Genomic DNA, 22,897 nt, shown 5'->3' with positions numbered 1-22,897 from the left:
GCAAACTGATGAAACATTTACACTGCATTAACACTAAATCCAACTCTAAGAAGAAAAAAAGTCAAATTTTAAAAAGGTATTTTGGAAAAGAGGTCTTCTTTTACACCGAAATAAAATATCATGCATTGTTTTTCATTAACAAAACTATTTCTTTTATGACAGAAAAAAAATAACAACTAAAAAACACCGAAAGCACTTACATAGATGTATAACAAGTAATCAGTATTTTAGAAATTCAGTTATAAATATCTGATTGTGTTGACTGAGCTTAAAAAATATAAAAACTGCTAGCAATGAGTTTAGGCCATAGTGCCTGAGGGACTATTAGATGTGCTCCTTCATTAGTGATTAGCTCCACGCTGATATGTGCTTCACTTTTCCTGAAGATGTTGGTGTGTGGCTGCGACACATGGGAAAAGTGAAAGCTGCTTTGGCAAATGGGTAACAAACCAAACACATGCTGAAAGACATGTTATAATAAGCTGATTTTGCAATATAACATCCCAGGTTCCCAACTCACTTCACAAACAGTGGACCTTCCCTAATCAAATTAATGTCACTTTTTAACTATTAAATCTATGTTCCAAGGCAAAATGGAGGGTTTACAGACCTGTATAACTAGAAAGGGTCATTTACACTAATCTCACTGAATTTCACTGTTTGACTCTAAATTCTTTGTATAAGTACTAAGTAAACCAGTCAGTTTTAATCACTCCAAGGTGATAAAGTTTACAGTAAGCTGATACACTACAAACGACACTCATTTACATCTTGAATATAATGAAATGATAGTTTATCTACAGTGAACACTTGTGGTTATCTGACCAAAACAGGTCAAAGGTTCCAGGCATTTTCTCCTGAAATTACTCAGTGCTGCCTCTAATGACTGATAATTGAAAGCAGAGACTGGAAATATCAAATGTGGTAGGTGACAGATAAGCAACAGATTAATGCAAGTACTCTGTTACAGGACACTGAAAGGTCAGAGGCCCTAGGAATTAGCTATTGTGCTACTGTGAAAAGACAGACATCAAATAGCTGTTTACCCCACTCGTGCTCTTCTCTCTCTCATTCAAATTCCAGTATCACAGATGAGACTGTTTAGGGTGACTCACCTTTCATAAATTAAGGCAACAAATGTTTTGTAGGGTATGTAGAAAGGGGGAAAGAGATTCTAGAGAAGCATACAGGGTTTTAAAAACCCAAAATAAAACAGCTATGCTAGGTGTAAATGTTTCAATGAAGTGCTTCTGAGAGAAGTTAAGGACATTCATAAGAATGTCATTCTCAGTTGAAGAGAGACCAGATTACAAATTCCAAATTATATATTTTTATATTTTTAATCTTTGTAACTGTTTTGGCTTGTAGAAAATGAATATCAGCTTTAGAAAATCACTTTATCTGGGAAAGCATACCTTTCATTTTTTCACCCTGGAAGTCCTAAATATGTACAATCTAGGCAATATTGAAGCAAGTGGCAGCCATTTCATCCTGTTCATTGGCCTTTGAATGAGGATTACAGTCTTCTAGAAAAGGTTGTAAATCAGGGGAACTTTTAAAGTCCAAGAATGAAGAAAAATAACTTCCCAAAGTAGTGATTTAAAAAAAAAAAAAAAGCAGCAGATTATGATTCTAATTCTCTAAGCACTGCTGCTTTACTAGGTTTATCTATTTTTTAGAATGGTAAGTTTCCTGATGTGAACTCAGAGAATCTATTTTGAGTTGGACGTTGAAATTGAAAGAAACAGTCCCCTGTCCTTAAAGCATTGCTTTGGACACCAGAGATGGCTGCCTGATATGGTCAGTGGAGAGACAATTCTGTTTGCTCAGGGTCAGTTGTCTTGTACCAGCCAGTAAACAGAACAAAAGAGTTTATTTACATTTCCTCTTTGGTCCACTGCAGCTGCAGTGGATAGTCCTTGCTCAAAGGACAGTTCAATCCTTATCAGCTGATTTCAGTGACTGTGTCCTAACTGCCAGGATGCCAGTAACCCAGCAATGGGACATCCTGAGAAGAAATGCAGGGTTGAGGTCCAAAATCAGAATGAAATGGGTTTTTGTTCCCACACCTGACTTCTTTTTATTATGTGACATTAGACATTTACTGTTTACATTACCATAATTATTCAGCTGAGCATTTTAACTACAAAACTTCCCCACTGCATGTCTTCCATTTAGGATGAAGTAGTTTTCACCTCGGAAACATGGTGGGATGGCTTGCACAACTGGAGTGCTGCTAAAGATGGCTATAAACCCTTGAGAAGGGATAGGCAAGGAAGGAGAGGCAGTGAGGCAGCCCTCTAGACTAGGGAATGTTTTAATTGCCTAGAACTTAATTATGGTGACAGCTGGGTTGAGTGCTTATAAATAAGAATCAGAGGGAAGGCAAATGGCAGCTATCCTGGTAGGAGTCTGATACAGACCATCTAGCCAGGATGGAGAGGCAAATGAAATGTTCTACAAGCAGTGGGAGAAGTCTCCCAGTCAACAGCCCTTGTTCTCATGGGGGACTTCAACTTAACAGTTTTCTGCTGGAAATACAACACAGCAGAGAGAAAACAGTCTAGGAGGTTCCTGGAATGTGTGGAAGGGAACCCACTCACACAGCTGGTGAGGGATTCAGCTAGGGAAGGTGGACATGCTGCTGGTGAACAGAGAATCACCGGTGGGTGATGTAGAGTTGGAGGCCTCTTGGGCACAGCAAACACAGAATAATGGAGTTTTTAATTCTGCAGAAGTGAGGTGGAGGGTCAGCAGTACTGCTCTTCTGGACTTCCTGAGGGCAGACTTTTGCCTGTTTAGCAGGCTGGTTGGCAGAGACCCTTGGGAGGCAGACTGAAGGACAAAGGAGTCCAGGAAGTATGGACATCCTTCATGAGAGAGACCTGAAAGACCAGGAGCAGGCTGTCCCCATGTGCCAAAAAACCAGTCAATGGGGAAGAGGAGCAGCCTGCCTGAACAAAGAGATTTGGCTGGAAATCCGAAAAAAAAAAAAAAAAAAAAAGGCACTTTGTGCACTTTGGAAGAAGGGGCAGGAAATCAGAAGAACTCCAAGGATGCATGAGTTTATGCTGAGAGAAAATTAGAAGGGCCAATACCCAACTGTAATGTAATCTGGGCACTGCCTTAAAGCACAATGAAAATGTTATTGTAAATACATCACCAAACATGGAGTGCAAAGGAGAATCTCCATGCTATTGGATGTGGGGAAAAACACAGTGGCAAAGGGGGAGGAAAAGGCTGCAGCTCCTGATGTCTTCTTTGTCTCAGCCTTTAATAGAGCTGGGCCAGTTGTTCTCTGGGTGCCAGTGGCCTGAGGCTGAAGACAGGTACAGGGAGCAGAATGAAGCCCTCAAAATGGTGGACTTGTCAGTGAATGTTTAATACTTGGAGTCAATGATCCTTTCTCAGTATAAATGATTCTATATGACAAATGTAGGGAGAGGTTGAAAACAGGAGTCCCCAAATTACATTCCACACATATCCTATCTTAGACACGAAAGTCACTGTCAGAAACCTAATCTACATTCAGATCCCCTTCCAGCTGGAGCAAAGCTGTTTCCTTTATCAGTGGGGATTTTACTTAATTAGAAAGGGCAAGTCTGGAGAATTTTTTTCATTGCAACAGTTCCGTTTCTTAAAAAGTGATTTATTGCAGTACTTTTTATTTGAGTTTCTCTGCATTTATTATTATTATTATTATTATATTGGTTGTATTTAAAGTAATTATATATTTACAGATGTGGTTTTGAAATAATAATGTAAATTACTTTCACATGAAACTTTGTTTTCAAAACACAAAGAATAAAGTTTGATCAGTCATGTACAGAAGCTAGATACACTGCTGTAAATTTAGTTATTTCACTAAATCCTTTCTTTTCAGGTCAGGTATTGACATCAATGAGCAATATTTTCCTACTTTGTTTACCAAAATTAGAGGCAGTCTGAAAATTGTTTGATGAAATACTTTGCAGTTAGTGACAGTTTTAGTAAATGCAATACTTATTGAATCCAAATTTTTAGTGGTTCAACATCCCTTCTATAATTGAACAGACATACTGAACTGTATAAATTGCATAGTGATTAAAATCAAAATAAAGTCAATGAAAACACCTTCAACAATGGCAATATAAAGCAAGAAGGAAAAGAGAAAGCACAATTAAAAAATCAAACCAACAAAAACCGATTGCCTTTTTTCTTTTTTCAAAGCAAATATTATTTCATTTATTGGTTTTTTCTCTTTAACCCTCAAAGAAATGCATTTCAAAATCCCATAATTTAAAAAAAAGAAAAAGTTAGACTGTATGAATGTATTTTAATCAAGTATTACATCTTTTGAGAGTGCTGTTCTATTATTAAAATGTTCATTTCTTCATTTTGTTATTTTAGTCAATAAGATCTCATAGATCCTTGCCAATTCACAAAACACAAATTTCAGAAACTCCAAATAGTGTAAAGACTAAAATATTAAGGTGGACTTTCAAATTATGTGATTTCTACTTTCTAATCCCCTCAAACTGTGCATGCAATGTTTTACATTTATAAATAAATGTGAATTAAAAATAAATGTTTCACTTTAGTAAGTGATAGACAGTACCCAGGTAAAAAATTGAAGTTATACACCCATGCTCATATATAAGTAAATATGTAAAAGGATAAGTTTCTTTTTTTTTTTCCTAATAATTATTTTCAGAATTAGATCTCAGTTAATAGCCAAAAGCTTCCAGCATTCACCATGAGAAGGAAAGAGTTCCCAGAAACCATGTAACAGTGCCTGCCAGCAACTATTATAAGCAGAGACCTAAAGGAACGCCTCCATCAAAGAGGCATAACTGGGCTTGGCTTTCTCACACACAACCTCCCAGGTGATCTGGACGCTGTGAGATTACCCACGATACCTTCTTGCTGCTTTACATTAAATTATGGAGTGAAGCAGAAGTTTTAATGAAATTGCTGGTCTCCATTCAAGAGCCAATGTTTTGTTAAAAACTTCGTTGCTAAACATGTGTTATTCATTCAATCTACTCTTCTTCCAAGTCAAATGCACTTGCTCAACAAGTCAAAACAAGTGCTGCACTGCAGCTGGTCCAATGATAATTAAATGCTGGAAGGCTTTCAGTGGTTGATACAAAATAAGTGGGAAAGCAACACCCTGCCTTTCTTATGCTGCCTTGAACCCGGCCAAAACAAGAGGAGAAGTAACCAGACAAAGAGATTGAGTTCTAGAAGTGAACAGAACTTTGAGAGCCCAAGGCTGGGTACTATCACAATCATAACATAAAAGATAGTTGGAAATGTGATTCCTCAAGATCTCCTTTTTCTCATGGTTTTGACAGGATAATGCGCTGTATCTTTCAACCTGACAAATGCAAATCTTTCACTCCAGTTGCTCAGCTGTAGCACAAAGCACAGCAAAAGATACAACTGCCCATATGTGCTATTTAATCTCTAATAAATAAGGACCCTGTGGTTTTCTTTTTGTTTTAAGGTACACCATATTACAAAGGCACTCCAATCACAAATACATGCGTTAATCTAAACCCACTAGATTTCTGATTGCGTTCAGTTTCATCAGTGATAAATAAATCTTTACTTGGAAAAAAAGAAATGCACAAAGATCCCTCTATTACGTAGTTCTGAGCTAATGCATTGATAAATTAGCTAATCCTTACACCACCACCACTTCAGGCTGCTAATTTTGCCTGCTGTTTTCAAAGATGTCTATTCTGCCTCACCTTTGGCAAAACCAGTAAATTTTGATACTATCTGTCAATAGACTTCCATTTTTTCTCACATTTATTTCTGTTTTTCTATAATCACAGATCAGCACAAAGAAAACTAACAATTATTGCCAGATTTCTGACTGTGTGTGAAAGTCAGGATGTCAGATCAACACAACCTCAAGGTTAACAAATGACAGAAAAAAAGATCCCTCTTGGGTTCAGCTGCAACTGGATAGAAACAAAAGTTATACCTCTGGGATCCAATGGTCAGAAAATAGGTGTAAGTTATAACTGTTTTGACACTGTAAAAGTATACAGATGGAGCATAACTTCTGAGGAGGGTGAAAGGGCATATATCATCATAGGGCAACTGGCAGGGGAGGAAAAGCTAAACATTAAAGTGCACTCTATCTTCTCACATCTCCTTAGTTTCTGCTCATGTTAACCCTCTGCTCACTTCCAGCCAGAGGTGGCAAGCCACTCTACCATTTGCCATTCACCCACGTTGTCTAATAAACTCCATCTCTTTTCTGCTGTGGAATTTGTTGAAAATGCTTCCATGGAAGTTGTGTCTGAACATTAAGCTGGATATGACTGGATAGGCAATATTTTCTGCTTACTCTGTGCTCACATCTGAGTATTTTAATATTACCCACACCCATTAACACTGACCAAATATTCCATAAAAACAGTCCAGCTGTAACAAGGATAAAGAAGGAAACCCTCAAGAACATCTCATTTAGAAAGTAGAAGAAGGCTTCTTTACATATAAGAAATCAAAAAATTTTGCTGGACTATATTATAGACAGGATATTAAATGTAGTTGCAAAAAATAGCTGCTAACAGGCCTTGCACTTAGTTATTCTGTCAGCTTGGCTCAAATGAAATCAGAAGTCCTCTGATTTATACTTTGGTTGCAAAAATGTTTACTGGGCTAATCACTACACTGAGCCATCTCCATAAAATTAAAAATGTAAGGAGACTAAGCTTCATTTTTTATAGTCTGTTTGCCCTTGTTTTGCAGGTTTGTCCAGCACACTCTTGCTGTTGTCCAACACCAAGGAGCCACCTAGGAGAGCCTGAGGTGGTGCTGAGAAACAGAGCAACGGGGCCAGAAGCACTGCAGGGGCAGGACCTCACAGACATTGCACTGGAAGAAAATGGGAGGAAGACGAGGAGGAAGAGCAGATAGGAGACTGGCCTGGGGTGGTGAGAAATGGCACTTTCAGATGGCGGGTTTTAAAGGCCACTTTGGGATCTGGCTGTGGTTTTAACAGCTTGTTAATACAGATACAAAATGTACCCTCTCCTCTGTAGTTCTGTCAGTCTAATCTGACCATGATTTATGCCCATAGAGATAATTTCACCCCCACATGGAATAAGTCCTCTCAAAAAGAAGGGAAAAAATTGTGGGTTTTTTTTTCCCTGAAAGAAGCTTAAAATTTACCAAAGCTAATTATCTTTTTCACCCTTTTTTTGGGCAGAAACTCACCAATAGTTAGTGAATAAAATACCTCTGGATTGGCCATCCAGCACTACACCTGCAATGCCAAAGGAAAGGAAAAGCAATCTTCACAAACAATGTGACGAGCTCAGATTAATTCCAGGTAACACGACACTAGGTCATGATTCCTCACAGTAGATTCTTTTGGAGGCTTGGGGAGAGAGACACAAGAGGCTCAAAATTACGTAACAAGCAAGAAACTAATTTCCAAAGTAGAAAGTATGACATTTTGAGCACACAGTACTGTTCATCCAACAGTTGTCTGATGCAAGATCATCACTCCTCTCTGAAAAAGACCCAATGATTGATGTCAATGTACAAGGCAAGAGTAAGGTCCCTCTTCTTTGTAGCTACCCTGTCACAGAGTCACAGAGAGGCTCTGGTTGGAGGGTACTTAAGGAGATCATCTGCCCCTGGCTCAGGCACAGCCACCTAGAGCTGGTAGCCCAGGACTGTGGACATGATTGTAATATTTCTGCATTTCAGTGTTATTCCCCCTGGGACTGCATTTCTCATATTCCCCACACAGTTACTCACAAACACAATACCTAAGCCAATGGTAGAGGTATCTAGAACTGTGCTGTAGGTGTAACACTTCTCTGGAGCAGCAAAGATGGTCTCTTGTACTCTGCTGAGCTGATGTGCAAAACTTGGGTGTCTTTCTGAGCTGGAGGTAAGAATGAGCAGGGAGTGGGAACCTGACCTGCAATCTTTTTAATATCACACCACTAAGAATATTTCACATGCATTTCGTAGCAGCTGATCAGCCTTTGCCCACACTTGTGCTAAACCTGTAGTTTAAAAAGTAAAAAACCCCATTTGTCAATCTGGAAGCAGCACAGCCTCGTCTTTTGGATACATGCTTTCATTCCCATTTTGATGAAAACAAGCTCCCTACCTGCAGACAAGGAGAAGCAGCATGATTTAATGGAGGTTGTGGTAAATCTCACTGATATAATGATGTAATGTTAATGATATAGTGAGATGTTAATAAAAGAAGCTTCATTACTGTGGAGCAGCAGATGGTAATGTAAATACAGCATGAACAGGTCATAACTGGTTTGGCAGCTGTGCCCATGGAGCCAAGACTTCAGCTCATGAGGGTTCCTGTGTACTGGTTCCAGCTGAGTGATGGATGCCTTTTAGACAAGGTCTCCCATGCACACAAACATCCTAATAGAACATCTTTTGTATTTTGCGTTTATAAGGAATACACACAAATATGGAGGAAGCAGAACACAACTGCTGAGCAATCAAAACAGTGGCAACATGCTGTCAGTCCTAATGACACTACTCTCTTCATTCTGACCCAATGAATTGCAGCATGAACTTGAACTAATCAGCCTCAAGATTCGCTCAGTTGGCCAGAGCATGGTGCTAACATAACCAAGGCTGGGGCTTCAATCCCCATATAGGCCATTCACTCAAGAGCTGCACTTCAATCTTGTGAGTCCCTTTCAACTCTGAATATTCTGTGATGTCTGTCTTTATAATTTACTTCACAACACCAATTGCCTCTGGATTTTGTATTAACACATATCTATATTTCTATAGAAATATATATATGTAAATATATTTTATAAAATTATAAAGATATTTAAGATATACTTACTTAAATTAAAAATTTGATATATTTAAAAATGTTTGTCCTTGTAAATGGGATCTCATTATTACATATGGCCTCATTAAACATGATTATTAATTCAATAGTTTAAGAAGTGATGAAAAAAAAATTACCTTTTGAAGAACCATAGTTGATAGCTATAGGATATAAGAGATAACGAAAAAATTAAAGAAAATAGTTTATTCTGAAATAATAATTGTGTAATTTTAAATTACTGTGATATACAATACTGTATAGTGTCACGTTATACTAACTCTCAAAATTCTAAAAAGTAAATCAGTGCTTCCTGAATGTCATCATAGTTACCTGTATGTTTCCAAGTATATTTTCTCTTGCTTAGCCCCCAAGAAGATTTAAAAATTATGATCTTTTGAATACTGCATTATGACATCCAGCAAATTCTGTGTTTTATTTTTAATCACATAGGCTTGTAATTTAAATCAATACACAAAAAACATTTAACTATGTAAAGCAATTGTGTCTAGTTGAACTATAGGTTTAACCTTTGCTACATGAAAGACAGTACAAAGTTTTAGCTTTCATAGAAGTGTTCAGTTCACAGCGACAACCGTGGGCAGTACTGCATCAGCCAAAGAGCTCACAGCACAGCCCTAAGTAACTTATGTTTTTTATCTAGAATTTGACTCATGCTGGATGATAAACCATTGCAATAATGCCATAATGATGTGCAATTAACAACTACAAACAATTAATTTTTTGTGGCACTTCATTCTGCAAGAAGTCTATTGATCACTGTTATAATAAAACAAAATTGAAGGTGTATTCTTTTGCCTTGCCTTAAAATTTTGGGACTAGATTTTCACCTGGTAAAGGTAATTTTGTAGCTTTTATTCCCTTTTTCCTTACTGTATTTTTGGAAATCAAGTTTACTACAAATTTGTGGAAAGTAAGCTATGGAACAACAACAGAAAAGGACACACACACACACACACACACACACATATATATATTATCACTAGAGAGAAGAGAAGTGATATGGTCAATGCCATGTGTTTCAAAAGACATCAGCTATATGAAAAGCAATGTAAAATAAGAAGTGCTTGAAGTTGCTTTCTGAGCCTTTAGACTGACCATTTTCAAGAACCGCAGCTCTTTCTGGATGTTGATTTGTTTTCATTTTTGTTTTTCTGCAGCTGCAGGGGATAATTGCTGATCTCTAATGATACCTTAGATGTGCTCATAAATCATCAATGCACAGAAAATCTCGTAGCAAATATTATCTAAGTCTCAAAAAACTCGTGGGAACTGGCAATTCTATGGAAGCATTAAAAACTGTGAAATTTTGGAAGACTACAGAGATATCATTTGTGCAAACAGAGGCTACTCTCTTTTATATCATCAAATGTGAACTTCAGCCCTTGCAGTACCGTTGATATCTCACTCCTTTCTTGATCTCTTTGGAGAAACAGAAATAGTGTGATGTTATTCACAGAAGTACCAACAATCCTAAATGGAAAAGGACTGGTCTAAGGACCTAATTTTGCCATCGACTGGACAAGCCACAGCTCTCATCAGCCTCACTACAAGATTGCTCAGCACCTCATACCACTGAATTCTGCTGCCGTTTCAGTCTTCAGGTCTTTGGAGCCCATCCATAAACTCGCGTCCTTATTCCAAAATGTTACAACAGGATGTAATTAAGTACAATTAACAAGGAGGTCAAATGGTCATCTGATAAACACTGGTCCAAACAGGCAGCTTGAAAGGTCAGGGCTGTTAAAGCCACACAGTATTGATGGGAAAGAATATTATGATTTAAGGAGGAAAAAATTCCAGTGACTAAAACTGAAGAGATTTACGTGCTTTCTATATTACATACACAAAGCCATGCACACAGAGTGATTTGCATGCACACATGACTCAGAGACACACAAACCTATATTCTGAGAACAAGAGCTAAGCTAGCCACACTTCCTCTCTTCATTACACCAGAACAAAAATCTCAGTTTTGGTGCTTACATTCCAGTGCCTCTTTCTCATTTTCATTATTTTGTAAACTGTATTTTAAGAACAGCAAACTTGTTGCCCTTGTAGAAGAGCCTTTTTAGCCCTTTCTAAAATAACATTTGAGATCATCATGATGAAGTGCAAGGTGTTGTGAGGCTTTTAGAAGCAAAGTATTTTACAGAGCACACAGCCAGAGTAAAACACAAAAGCTGTAATAGTCCTCTGCAACTTCAAAGAATGGCAATGCACAGAAGAGAAAATGAACTCAGGAGTGTTTGCCCATCCTCATTTTATGGACTGGAAAACAGAAGCACAGTGTTTTCATTGTCTATCTGAGGCTCTTCAGGATTTTCCTATGAGGTTGCTCTGATATTTCACTCTCTGACTCAGCTGGAGTGGGACTGACTCCCTCCAAAACCTTTGCATACATTTAATTTTCATGTATGAGGCAGCAAGGTAACCTGTTCAGGAGCAGCAAATTAGCCTTCGGGATCACTGGCACGTTATGACTTGTAGCTTTTGACAAATATTCCAGCTGAGCTAACCTTGGGAACAACCTTCCCAGAGCTATGTTCCTGCTGGATCTCCACCATCCCAAATCACCCCAAAGACTACAGCTCTTATGGGATTGTGCACTGGGCTTGGACTTGCTCCCACAGCGATATCATCCACACTTCTCCCACTCCTTCAATTTCTCAGCTAGTGTTTTGAAAAAAACTGTGCCACCACAATCTCATGGCTCTAGGCGCCAGATACCATCAGATACCATCTGCCCACTGCTCCAAATTCAGAGTCCCTGCTTATTCAGCATCCCTGCCCTTTCTTTTTCTAAGGCCCAGAACAAAACAGAAATAGGGGTTTTTTTCCAGAATTTTATTCTTTCTCAGAACAGAATTTAACACCTCTAAGTCCAAAAATTATGCCATTCACAATCAAAAAAGTCCAATAAAATGAATTTTTAAATTTATTTTGCAATATCTTACAGGGGCATACCCCATGTGTACTTCCCCTCCATTTTTGTTTTAAATGGGTATGCCTAGCCAAATTTATTTTAATTTACAATAATTACTCTGGAATATGGGTACAGTTTTACCAAATCATATGAATCTAACTTCATTAATTTGACTACAGTCAAATACTTGAGGAATTAAAACAACAACAATTCCACTTAATTAACCCAGTCAACAAAGGGATATAATTACAGAATCATCAAAGCTGGATAAGACTTTAAGGTTCTCATGGAGTCTGAATAAGTAATATTGTTAAGTCAGATAAGGAAAAACCTTACAGAAATTTCAATTGTACAAATTTCTTCCTCATCCTGACTCTCCTTGAATTAGAAAACGATGTGGCACTTTGCTTCTGCAAAGTCACTGGTTATTAGCTACAAATACATATCATGAACAAGCACTAGCTGCCCTGGTTAGTTTTCTAGGCTTTGACTCAACAATAATTTTTGCCTCAGTTTGCCTTGAATTACAGTGGGAAAAAAGTAGAACCACATTTTGGTAAGGTACCGCATGTGCCTCATATACTACATGTGTATTAAGTGGTATAGTAGTGGTTAATAAAGCCAGGTTCTTGATCTATTGGACCAGAATAATTGCTCAAAAAGAGCTGGGAACTAAACACCAAAATTCACCTCTTGGAGCATCTTTCAATAACTGGGAAATTTCCGAGTGGAAAGCTGAGCCACAAAATCTTTCCTTTTCTACTTTTATTACAGTCACGTTTTGTATAGAAAAAAATTCATAATTCAGTACAAAACACGAACCGGCTCTTGCTTGGTATACCCCACCCACAAACTTAAATAATGTAGTTGTCAGGGTTGACAAGTTCTGCCTGCTGTAGCATTTCTGTGTTTTATAGGAAATTTTAACCAGGGGTGTTATTTTAAGAGATGAGCAAATAGGGAAACCCCATGGCCTAGCCAATAAATATGAACTTTAGGTGCAATGGAGCACTCATAAATATGACTCAGAACAAGGGGATTCATTGTTTCTCCTGACCCCTCTTAGCTGCTCCTCTGATCTCAACCTCTGTGTGCGTCATGGCAGCCCTCCTCCTTTAACCTGCGGTTTTTAAAAGCGGCTCCCAAGTTATTTACGGCTGCTAACGTGAGTAGCCCGTCTGTGCGCTCCCGGCACACACATACCGGAGGCTGGGGGGAGCTGCATTTGCTTTGCAGGGATGGAGAGTTTTGCCTGGGAAGCCAAGTGCCTGGGGAGGCTGAGGTAGCAGCTCTGCCACAAGGGATCCGGGAGAAAAGTGCTCCCTTTGCCGTCAAGGCTCGCTCAGAGGAGAAACCCACACCTGTGCTGATTTTGCCTTTCATTGGTACATTATCTCTCTCTGTCATGCTCTTTCTCCATCTGCATTCACCTTCTCCCTACCGTGACAAACTTCCTCTTTTGTGATCCTACTGGCATGGGAAATGCTCGCATGGGAATGCTGGCATGGGAAGTGCTGCAACATCATGCTCCACATGAGGCACAGAGGAGTAGGACTAAATCTTCCAGCAATTTCTGCAGAGGCTATTTGTCGACGGAAGGAGACCAGGACATCAATTTGATCATCACAGGCCCAAAAAATTGATCAGTACGGCGGGTTAAATACAGTTCATAATGAGCTTCATACTTATTGCAAAAGTTGAGCTCAGGATTGGTCAGTTACATGTCAGCACCTACGCCTACTTCTACATTCCTATGGTTCTACTTTTGATACTTTCTACATATTCTCAGGATATATTCAGGAATAATCTCTACTCTCTATCCTCATGTTGCAGCAAGGTCACTGCTGACCTTTCCTTTCAGCTTGCTGACTGCTGACTTTCCTCCTTCAGCTTAACCAGCGGCATTATGTCAGTATGGCCTTTCTCAGCTAACCAATTATTAATAATACTCTCCACGGCTATTTCTCTGTTGAGAACCTTTCCCATGCCCAGCAGGTCTGTATCCAGCCCTGCACATTGGCTGCTACCTACTGGGAAGAGGGATGTCCTCCTAAAGCCCAGCCCGTGCTTTGCTGCTTTTCTGTCATGCCTGCCCTCATTCCTTCCCTCTGCATCTCCTGCGCTGTCGCCTGGACTCACCACTTCTCAGCCTTTAATCCTTTCTGCAGCCAAATGCCACTGACATAAAACTAAAGTTCAGTGACCCTGCCTAGGCAGCAGGGGTTAGAGACAAGGGAAAGGACAAGGAGGAGAGGATAGGGAAAAGTGTGGGAAATAATTATAAAGTCTGGTAGCAGCCAGAGCTCTCCTGAAGCCCTGGGGAGCCTTTCTTTAGCTGGAGGCTGCAATTGGCACTTCATAAACTGTTCATTCTCAGCTATGTGGAAACACCAGACGACACCTAGAATGATCAGACTGCAATCAATCATTTTTTTTCCAAATTCTATTAGTATGTGGGCCTATGAAAGCAAGCTGAAAGGAACTGCCATGGCTACAGAGAAAAGAGAAGGGAACTGCCCCTGTCATAATTACCCCCATTACTCAGGCAGTAAGTAGGCAGGTAGCCACAGCAAAATTCTTTGCATAATTTAACATTCAGAGAAAATAATAACAGGAGCAATAAGTGTGGGAGATTACATAGATGCCAAAGTTGTCCAGTTATCTTAGAAAACAACAGAGTTTAGGGAGAGAATCAAGAGGCTCTCCATCCAATCCATGGCAGGATTCCTCCCCTAATACTCTCCACACAGAGATGTCTCCACAAGCCTGCCTCTCTCTTTCATGGTTAGCCAGAGTCACTGCCAGATTGTGTTTTCCTGGGAAAATATGCACTGTACAATACATGCAATCCCCAAAACCCCACCCAAAGTCTGTGTTTAGTCTGGAAAGGAACACTTTCTAAAGAAGAAGCGGAACTAGGTCAGCCGTTCTTCCCAATGGGAAAAATATTAATAATAATATATATTTTTATATATCCATACATATATATAGCTTTTCACCATGCACGTCTAACCATCTGCTAAACCAGTTTCTCTTCAGTTATCTGCAAATTCTTTCAAACCTGTCGGCAAGGAGAGTCAGACAGTTTTATACCCCAGTTAATGGAGAGCTTGACATTTTTTTGGCTGGGTAGATACAATAATTTACTTGGATTTAAAGTGTTAACTTTGGCAAAAAAATTAATTGACAGTTATAAAAACATTATTTTGTTAGATGATATTTATGGATCACACAAACCTATTTTGAGGTAGAGCTATATAGTTCTTAAGATTCATGTAACTTGAGAGATTTCAAAGGAAATATAAAGCATTTCAATATAAAACAACAAAGGTAGTGTAATTCAGAAAAGGGATATGGAGGATATTTCTTTCTAAAACTTAAAAGCAATCTCCAAAAATCTGTTCTGCCATTGCACAGAAATTGGTTAAAACTATAATGAATTGTAAGTATTGGATGAGGATTTTTAGCTCGTGTCATCCTGTGAGTAAAGTCCTTTTGTTCTAGAAACAAACAAAAGTATTTTACGAAGAGTTGTCTTAATATTTAATTTGATCATAGAAAATTATTTCATAATTCATAGTTATTTCTAATGCCTGACTGTACTAGGTCACATGAAATTCATTCCGTTCACTCACTGGGTGATAAAGCTTTAATAAAGAGAAAAAAAGTCTTAGAATTTTGAGATGTCAAGTGATGTCTACTTCGGATGAAAATTAAGTGAGACCTCCTTGATCCAATTTGTTCTAAATGTTACGTAAAAGAGTGAAAAACGAGGTTTCAAAACCTTATTGACTTGGGGTTGCCATTGAATAAAAGCTTCAAAGATGTTTTCTCATTTTTTTCTCAGTATTGATCCAATTCCACAATTAAAGACATGGGGTCTATTTGTAATTTTACAAGTTTTATCTCTGCAATAGCATCCCTCTGTTCAAGGCAAGATAATAGTGCTCTTTCCATCACTTCAGCTAAGGCTGTGTCAATATTTTCTTTAGAAGCCTGGGTTTATACACTGAAACTGTGCCACAGCCAAAGAAATTAATGTAGGGTTAAAATTAAGACAGCAACATCTGAAATCCTGTGGAAAAGAAAGAAAGTGCACTCATTCCTGAGCTTTAGGAGAGAAGTTAATGATCCTGAGGCCTTTCTGCATGTATCCTTCAAACCCCTTCCTCAGCTCCTGGCATTTTATAGCTTAGCACTCCATATTCCCAGCTGATGATATGTTAGCTGTGAGTGGAAGGCTGTAGAAACTGAATTAGTTTAATTTAAGAAATGAGCTACTATGTATGCTCAGGGTCTAATTGCAGTAAGGAATCCTTTCTCTTACGTGTGTAACAAAAATATATTTTTTCAGGTATTTGGTGTGGATTGATGTACTGTAGGTTTCTCAAAGTAGCTGTAAAATTTGTTCTATACCATGTTAGCATTCTCCAGTGAACACAATGGGCTATAAATCTTTTGAATTTATGTATTTTCTTAATGATTCAGGTTTTAAAGAAGCATATAATCTGTAAAACAGCATTCAAAGTTGGGATAGAGAAGCTGGAGAAATATTAACAGTCCTCTGTGCCTCAGACAAAATTTCCATTGATTTCAGTGTCTAGTTTAAGAACTGAACACAGCATGTGCGGTTTCAAAATTATTCTAAGATTGTGGAATCATTCACATTGTCTGCGAAGAAGAAAACATATCTTTCTGAGGTGGGCTGGTTACTTTAAAAATCTCAGTAATTATTGTATCCTTCTTAGCACATGTACATCAGGGGTCACACATTTTGTTGTGATCTGCACATTCAAGTTTTTGCAATTAATTTTATCTGCTAAAAAAGAAAACATAACAGAAACCTACAAAAGCAGATATATATCTCCCATTTTACGGAAGGTTCATATCAATTAACAGGAAAATATGAAGAAAGCAAACAGGCTCGCTTAGCAAATGAAACAATCTGTTATGAGAAAAAATTAACAGACGTGGTGTAAAAAAAAATGAAAATACAGATCATTGGAATGGCATAAGAAGGAATACCTAAGTATAGTGGATTTAACGATCACTTTGATGATAATGGAAAAATCAGCATTTGAAATGTTTAAACGTAGTTTACAAAGGGGCTGCTGTTTTTCCAAGCCTCATCCATGTAGATCTATTTTATTCAATACCCCACTTTTTGTAAGAGGTGAAGAGTGGGAACACTAACATTTATCTTAAAAAAAGTCCTTCCCTAACTAAATTTTGAGTGAGCAAAAAAGTGAGTTGGACTGCATAAGTATTATTTGCCTGTTCTCTGGGGAATGGGGTATCCTATATATGTCATTTTGGGAGACCAGCCAAAAAAGAAGATGCCAGAACTCTAAAGACTCGAGGTTTTGCAATAAGACAATAAAATATTATAATAGGATAAAAAAAAAACACCCAGTCAGGAAAACAAATTTCTGAATTTGAAGGTGATAGAACCAGATCTTTGAAAACCCCAGTGTGTTTAGTGGAGGATTTATTCTTTGACTGCTGGACCAAACCCAGTTAACTCCTCTGTTACACTCATCAATATTTATGGCGAGTTGCCAACACACACAGTCTTATACAAAACACAAGACAAAATCTCTGTCTTGTTGTATCTTTCAAGAAAGAAAGAGATGGAAATTTTGATATAAATTCCAGTAGAAAGAGCAGGTGTTTACAATTTTAACTTCAGGAAAAGTAAATGTATTCTTATTTTTCTCCCTGGTTACTTGACAGAATTATGATTGCAGTTCCCTTGATAATTATTTTCTAAATTTGTTTTTGAAAGTGAGGTATTTGCAGCTCTGACAGGCTGGGGTTTTAATCAAAGTTAGTATAAAAGTTTAATTTTTTATTCTTTAATATGAAATTATTTGCTTTTGTCTATTTTTCCTTTACTTTTTAATCTTTTTAAGTCTTTTCAATTCTTATGCTTAATAATTGCTATCTAACCTCTCAGCTACATATTTCTTGTTTCAATATATGTCTTAAATTTCTATAACTGGTACAACTATGTACAAAAGTTTCAATTTAAAATATCATGATGATTAATAGAGTTTTATAATTACACATTATGTAATTAATGGTGTGCAAGTATGAACATGGTGAATACTATTTTCAGAGCAGATTTATTTGATGCAAGTTGTCCGGGGCTTCAATTCTAAATCCATTTGAGTTATTACTCTGCTGCATCAGCATTTATTGATTTTAAGGTACAGCATTAGCATTCACTTATCACTGCATATTTTTCCCCATTCTCCATTAAAAGAGCTTGCCCTCATCTGTCACAATCTCATACTGCATAAATCATATAAAATGGTTACTTGTTTCCATGATTTATTTCATTTTTATGTTAATTATACTGAAACATAGGATTGTTTAATAAAAATGTTGAAGCTAATCTGTATTGGTCATCAATATTTTTTACGCATTTTACACCATGGAATGTGTGATATACCACAATATCCAACTTGCATGGAAGGGTATTAAAAGTGAATTAGGATTTTAATTTTACACATTTCAATTTTACAGATGCCAAATCAAACATGATATTTACACAGTATTTTAAGTTAATGGTGTCTATTAATATTAATCACTAGAAAAATACAGCATTCAGTCTCAGTTTTCACAGTTTTGAAACATAAGATAGGCTTTAGCTTCCCAGAATTACTTTCTTAAGGCAGCACTGGCATCCCAACAAAATAAGACAAATATTAGAAAATTCCTATCCAAAGGAAGACTCTCAGTGGAAACCTGAGTTCTTCCAGAGAAGGTTTTTGTCTGGGAAAGCACAGTAGGATCAGTCTAGGACATATCTGACTCTGAAACTTCAAAGACTTCTACTCATTCACTGCGAGAAGTCCAATTGTAATCAAAGACATTTCTGAAATCAAAGGCTAGGTCCCATGTAAATAGTCCTCAGGGATGCTGATGGAATGGTCCCTGATATATTTACAGAGGGTGCTTCTCAGGACACACAAGGAATACTTTTGCAGGATCAGTGCCTTGACTAAAGCTAAGGATGAAAGTATTTCTGATTTTTCTGTATAACTTTGCTATTTTAAATTCAGCTGACTCCAGAAGCTCTGGGTAAATCGAGGCATGCAATGTTAATTTAAAAGTAATGCATGAGCAATATCTGTTTCCTAATGATATGGAACACACATTCAAAAAGCAGATTCCATTTCTTTCCTAACCTGCTATTTCTGGAGCAAAAACAACAATCAAACGTATTTAGAGGTGTGGACATTTGTTACTCTTAAGGAAAAAGATCTCAGACTTGAACACCTCCTTGTCAGCCAAATAACTAATGAAAAGTGATTTTATTATTATGGAAAATAAACTCTAGAGTGTTACTTTCCTAGAATTTTAGTATTTGGAGTAGTAGTATTTACTAAAAACCGGGTAGACGTAAAAAGTACAGAATGTGTGTGATAAAATGAAGGTATTTTGGAACATGTGCCGCTGTTAAAAAGTTTCTACAGAAAGTATTACCCTGGAAAACAAGAGTTCATCAGAATTTGTACCAGCTTATTGTGAAACTTCAAGTTTTCAATTAAATCTCTTGCTATTCCAGTCCAAGGAGAAGTGGCTTTTTTAGCCAAATTTATGAGTCCTGCAGCATTTCAAAAACTTATAAAAATACTAAATGGATTTTTTGAATTATTTGCAGCTTTCTAGATGAGATTTAACTTGTGCTTTAGTAAAGAAATCTGTAACTGCTTTTTTCTCCTACAATGTAACTGGCAAGCATGTTTATTACACTCAGAAGCCAATATAATTTAGTTTTATCAGGTTTTCTATCTGAATTTATATAATTTTCAAAAGCATTCTTTGCTTGCATGTTTCTGGTGTTTAATACTCTACTTGTCATTTAATTTATTTATGACAGAGAAAATAAGAACCATTGTAGATTCTGAGCACCATAGCAGTATAATAAAACACAGCCTGTTGTTATTAAATAGAAATAACAAAGGAACAGCAACAGATTATTTAAAATCCAGCCATTCAACTAAAAAGATAATAAAATTCCGACTCTTAACAACAGAAAAAACCCCACTAAATAACCTAAGAATTTTTTTAATGGTTTAACTTTTCCCTTTTCATACCTTTTTAGGCTTTAAAATATTAACAACTGTTGTTTGTTCATGTGTAAGCTTTAAGGAAAACACTGAGGGAAATAACTGAGCAATAGGCATAAGTGTTTGATTTTTAGAGATTTAAAAAAAAAGGAGTTAGTTGGCCTAAGGCTAGAATTTTCATTACATCAATGAAAGAAAGAAAACAGAAGCCAGCAGAGGGAAGTTATAGAAACTGACTTTATATAAACAGTGAGAAAAATCTTTTTCCATGGCCACCTACAATGTAGCTACTTTACCATCCGTATGATTTTTCTTTTACCGGTGGCAGAGCAGCCGGGGCTCAGTCCTGCTGCTTCAGAACAGGTTACAGCTCGGCCGAGAGGTTTGCCCTTCACAAGAGCAGGCTAACAGTTTGTCAGAGAGAGCAAAAAACAGAAAATATTTCCACATACCTAAATTGACAAAGCTCATGACCATGTCAGCATCATTCAGAAAGTTGGTGTCGTGCAGGCTGGCTAAGGGAGGATTCTGTGTGGTCAGGGGGGTCATGCGAGATAATTGCATTCTCCGCGAATATCCATTTGGAGAGGCAGGGTATCCTTTCCGTATCCCTCTGCTCTCCCCTGCCATTGAGCCCTTCAGTGAATACTCCAGCTCCTCAGAATCCTCTTCATTTGTCATGGCATTATACAGGTCCAGCATGAAGAGGGGTGCAGAAGAAGCCTGCTTTCCTGGTGAAAATGGTCTGGGTCTGTGAGGTAAACCCAGGATAGAGAGAATCTCTCTCTGAATCTCCCTTCTCTCATGGTTCCGCAGCCTCCTGTAAATAAAACTCGAATGGACATGATTGTCTCCTAAACCTCCCTGTGCGTGACCCACCAGAACCCAGCAATTCCAGAGCAAGCCCACGAAAGCTTTGAGCGCAGTTAGGTTCATCTTTGAAAAGAAAAAGAACAAGGAAAAAAAAAAAAAAAAAAAAACCAACAACTTTTCTCCTACTTGTTCTGAGTTCCTATGAGGTCTGCTTTCCCAGTAGCTGAAAAACAAAATTTACCTATTCTTCATGTCAATGTCATCTCTAAACGTAACATCGTAACATCTTTGGTGATTCCTCTCCCCCCACCCTGTTTAAATATTATGGAATGTGTCAGGTTGCAGTTATTTCTAAGAAAGCTGAAATTCAGACTTCCAATTTTCCACTGTTGTTATCGTTTTTTCTGCATTTATGGAGCAGAAGACCAGTATTTTGTCAGCTGACCTAGGCATTCCTATATAAACCTTAGATAACCGGGTCTTTGGTGGGGAGCTGTATTAGCAAGAGATGTTCTTCTGACACATTGTAGTTCCCAGAGTTATCTTCCCTCGTTATTCTGAGTTCTTCGTACACCTTGCGCTCTTCCCAAGATAAAATCCTGAGTCACAGATTTGTCTTGATCTGTACCTTGGTGGTGTAACACATATTTGTCCAGCAGCCTGGAGATGACTTTAACATCTTTTGAATCTCTTGAGTGTAAAGTAATTCTAAAGCATGTACTAATCAAATTAATGTGTTGCCATGAATTTACTTGCAAAAAATAACCTTCTGTAAATCCATTCAACCCTTTTCAGCTTCTGAACTGTTATTTCCAACTGTAGCAGGCACAAATATAACAGCTCTCTTCAAGAGAGATCTAAAGACTAATGTAAGCACAACCCTGCTGGGAAAGAAGAGGCTTCTCATTGTAATTTGAAACGGGTATAGCAAAAAAGTCTTTAACCCTTCTCTTGCCAGATAGAGCTTTAAACCTCTCCCCCGTCTCTCCAATTTACAGTAATACACCTAATTTTGACTAATGGCTGTTTTTTTCGTAATAGCTTGTACAATCAATTTTAACAACTTTAGGATATATAGATGGCATAATATGGAAGCTCTTGTGAGTCTCCTTATGAGTCTATGGTTTATTAAACCTGAGTTGGAAACTCTCCTAACAGACTAAAACAGCAACTCACTAATTCAAGAAAAGTTTATGTTTTAGGCAAATTTAGCAAACAAAGATGAGCTTCTTAATAAACTCTGTAGGACATTTTGTAAGTGAGGCTTGATTCACTCTTTTCTAAAAATGTTGGAAATGCAATCTGAATGAAAACAAATTTATTCAGCAAGTAAGATTTAAAATTGTGCGCAGTCAAGGCTGTAATTATGGTTATAGTCACAACTTTCATAAACTGTAATTTGCAATGATAATTTATTCAAAGTACATTTTTACTCATAAATTGCTATACGACTTTTCCCAGTAAATATGTAAAGTTAAGATTTAACCCCACAGCCTGTTATTAACTTAAGTTTAACTGAAGAAATAAGAATATTAAATAGATTTTAAAGCTGCTGCCAATGAAGTTAAGGTTCAGTGTAGAATTTTTTCTGCACTGAAGACAGCAGGTAACTAGTGTTTTCCTCTCACTAAAACAAAATCACTGTGTTAAATTTCATACTGCTCAGATTATTGGTGATCATTTTCCTTGCTGCTAAAATTTGCCTTTAGCCTTGAGGAGACTTTACTTTGATGAAGGGAAGGGAAAAGGGACAAAAAAGGTTTTTTGTCAACATGAAATTAGGGGGAAAAAACTAGCTATATAAAATCCATTGCTTTGGGTTTTCCTTTACATGACACCTACTCAGCAAATCACACAGTCCTTGAGTAAACTTGGGAGTGTGACAGCAAGTATAGTCACACCCTAAGAAGCCAGGAACAATTTATCTAGTATATTAAGCACAAACAAACTTTACACTCTAGTCCAGCCATCACCTAAATACAGCTGATTCTCTCTCATAAATCAGTACATGTAATGCTTCTCCCAAGAAAGGATTTATCTCATGCTAGAGCTGCCGAATTGGCACTAAAATTAGGAAGATATTTAGCAAAAGTCTTGTTCTTCTTAGCAGAAGAGCAATCACAATCAGAATACATTTTCTTTCCTCGCTAAGGTGTTTCTTCAAAATCTATTTGTTAAAAGAAAAGTGTTATTTCCTGGTTTTTCTTCTTTTCATTTGTTCTGCTCAGTCAGTTG

General features: G+C 37.5%; 1 protein-coding gene across 3 annotated transcripts in view; it reads right to left on the bottom strand.

Moving 5' to 3' along the window:
• BMP5 (bone morphogenetic protein 5) overlaps positions 1 to 21,498 on the bottom strand; it is a 55,434-nt gene extending 33,936 nt beyond the window's left edge. Inside the window, exons 1-2 of one of the 3 annotated variants that reach the window (XM_063150670.1) lie at positions 20,904 to 21,498; positions 20,302 to 20,669 (exon numbers count right to left, since the gene is read on the bottom strand). In XM_063150670.1, coding sequence (XP_063006740.1) covers positions 20,302 to 20,669; positions 20,904 to 20,914 — 379 coding nt within the window. In that variant the 5' untranslated portion in view covers positions 20,915 to 21,498. Of the gene's footprint in view, positions 1 to 20,301; positions 20,871 to 20,903 lie in introns of those variants that run through there. The other 2 variants (XM_063150671.1, XM_063150669.1) reach the window with 2 other exon arrangements.
• Positions 21,499 to 22,897: the final 1,399 nt, after the last annotated feature.

Source organism: Melospiza melodia, chromosome 3, assembly GCF_035770615.1.
Source record: "Melospiza melodia melodia isolate bMelMel2 chromosome 3, bMelMel2.pri, whole genome shotgun sequence".
Lineage (NCBI taxonomy): Eukaryota > Metazoa > Chordata > Aves > Passeriformes > Passerellidae > Melospiza > Melospiza melodia.
This window is presented reverse-complemented; position numbering and strand designations above follow the sequence as displayed.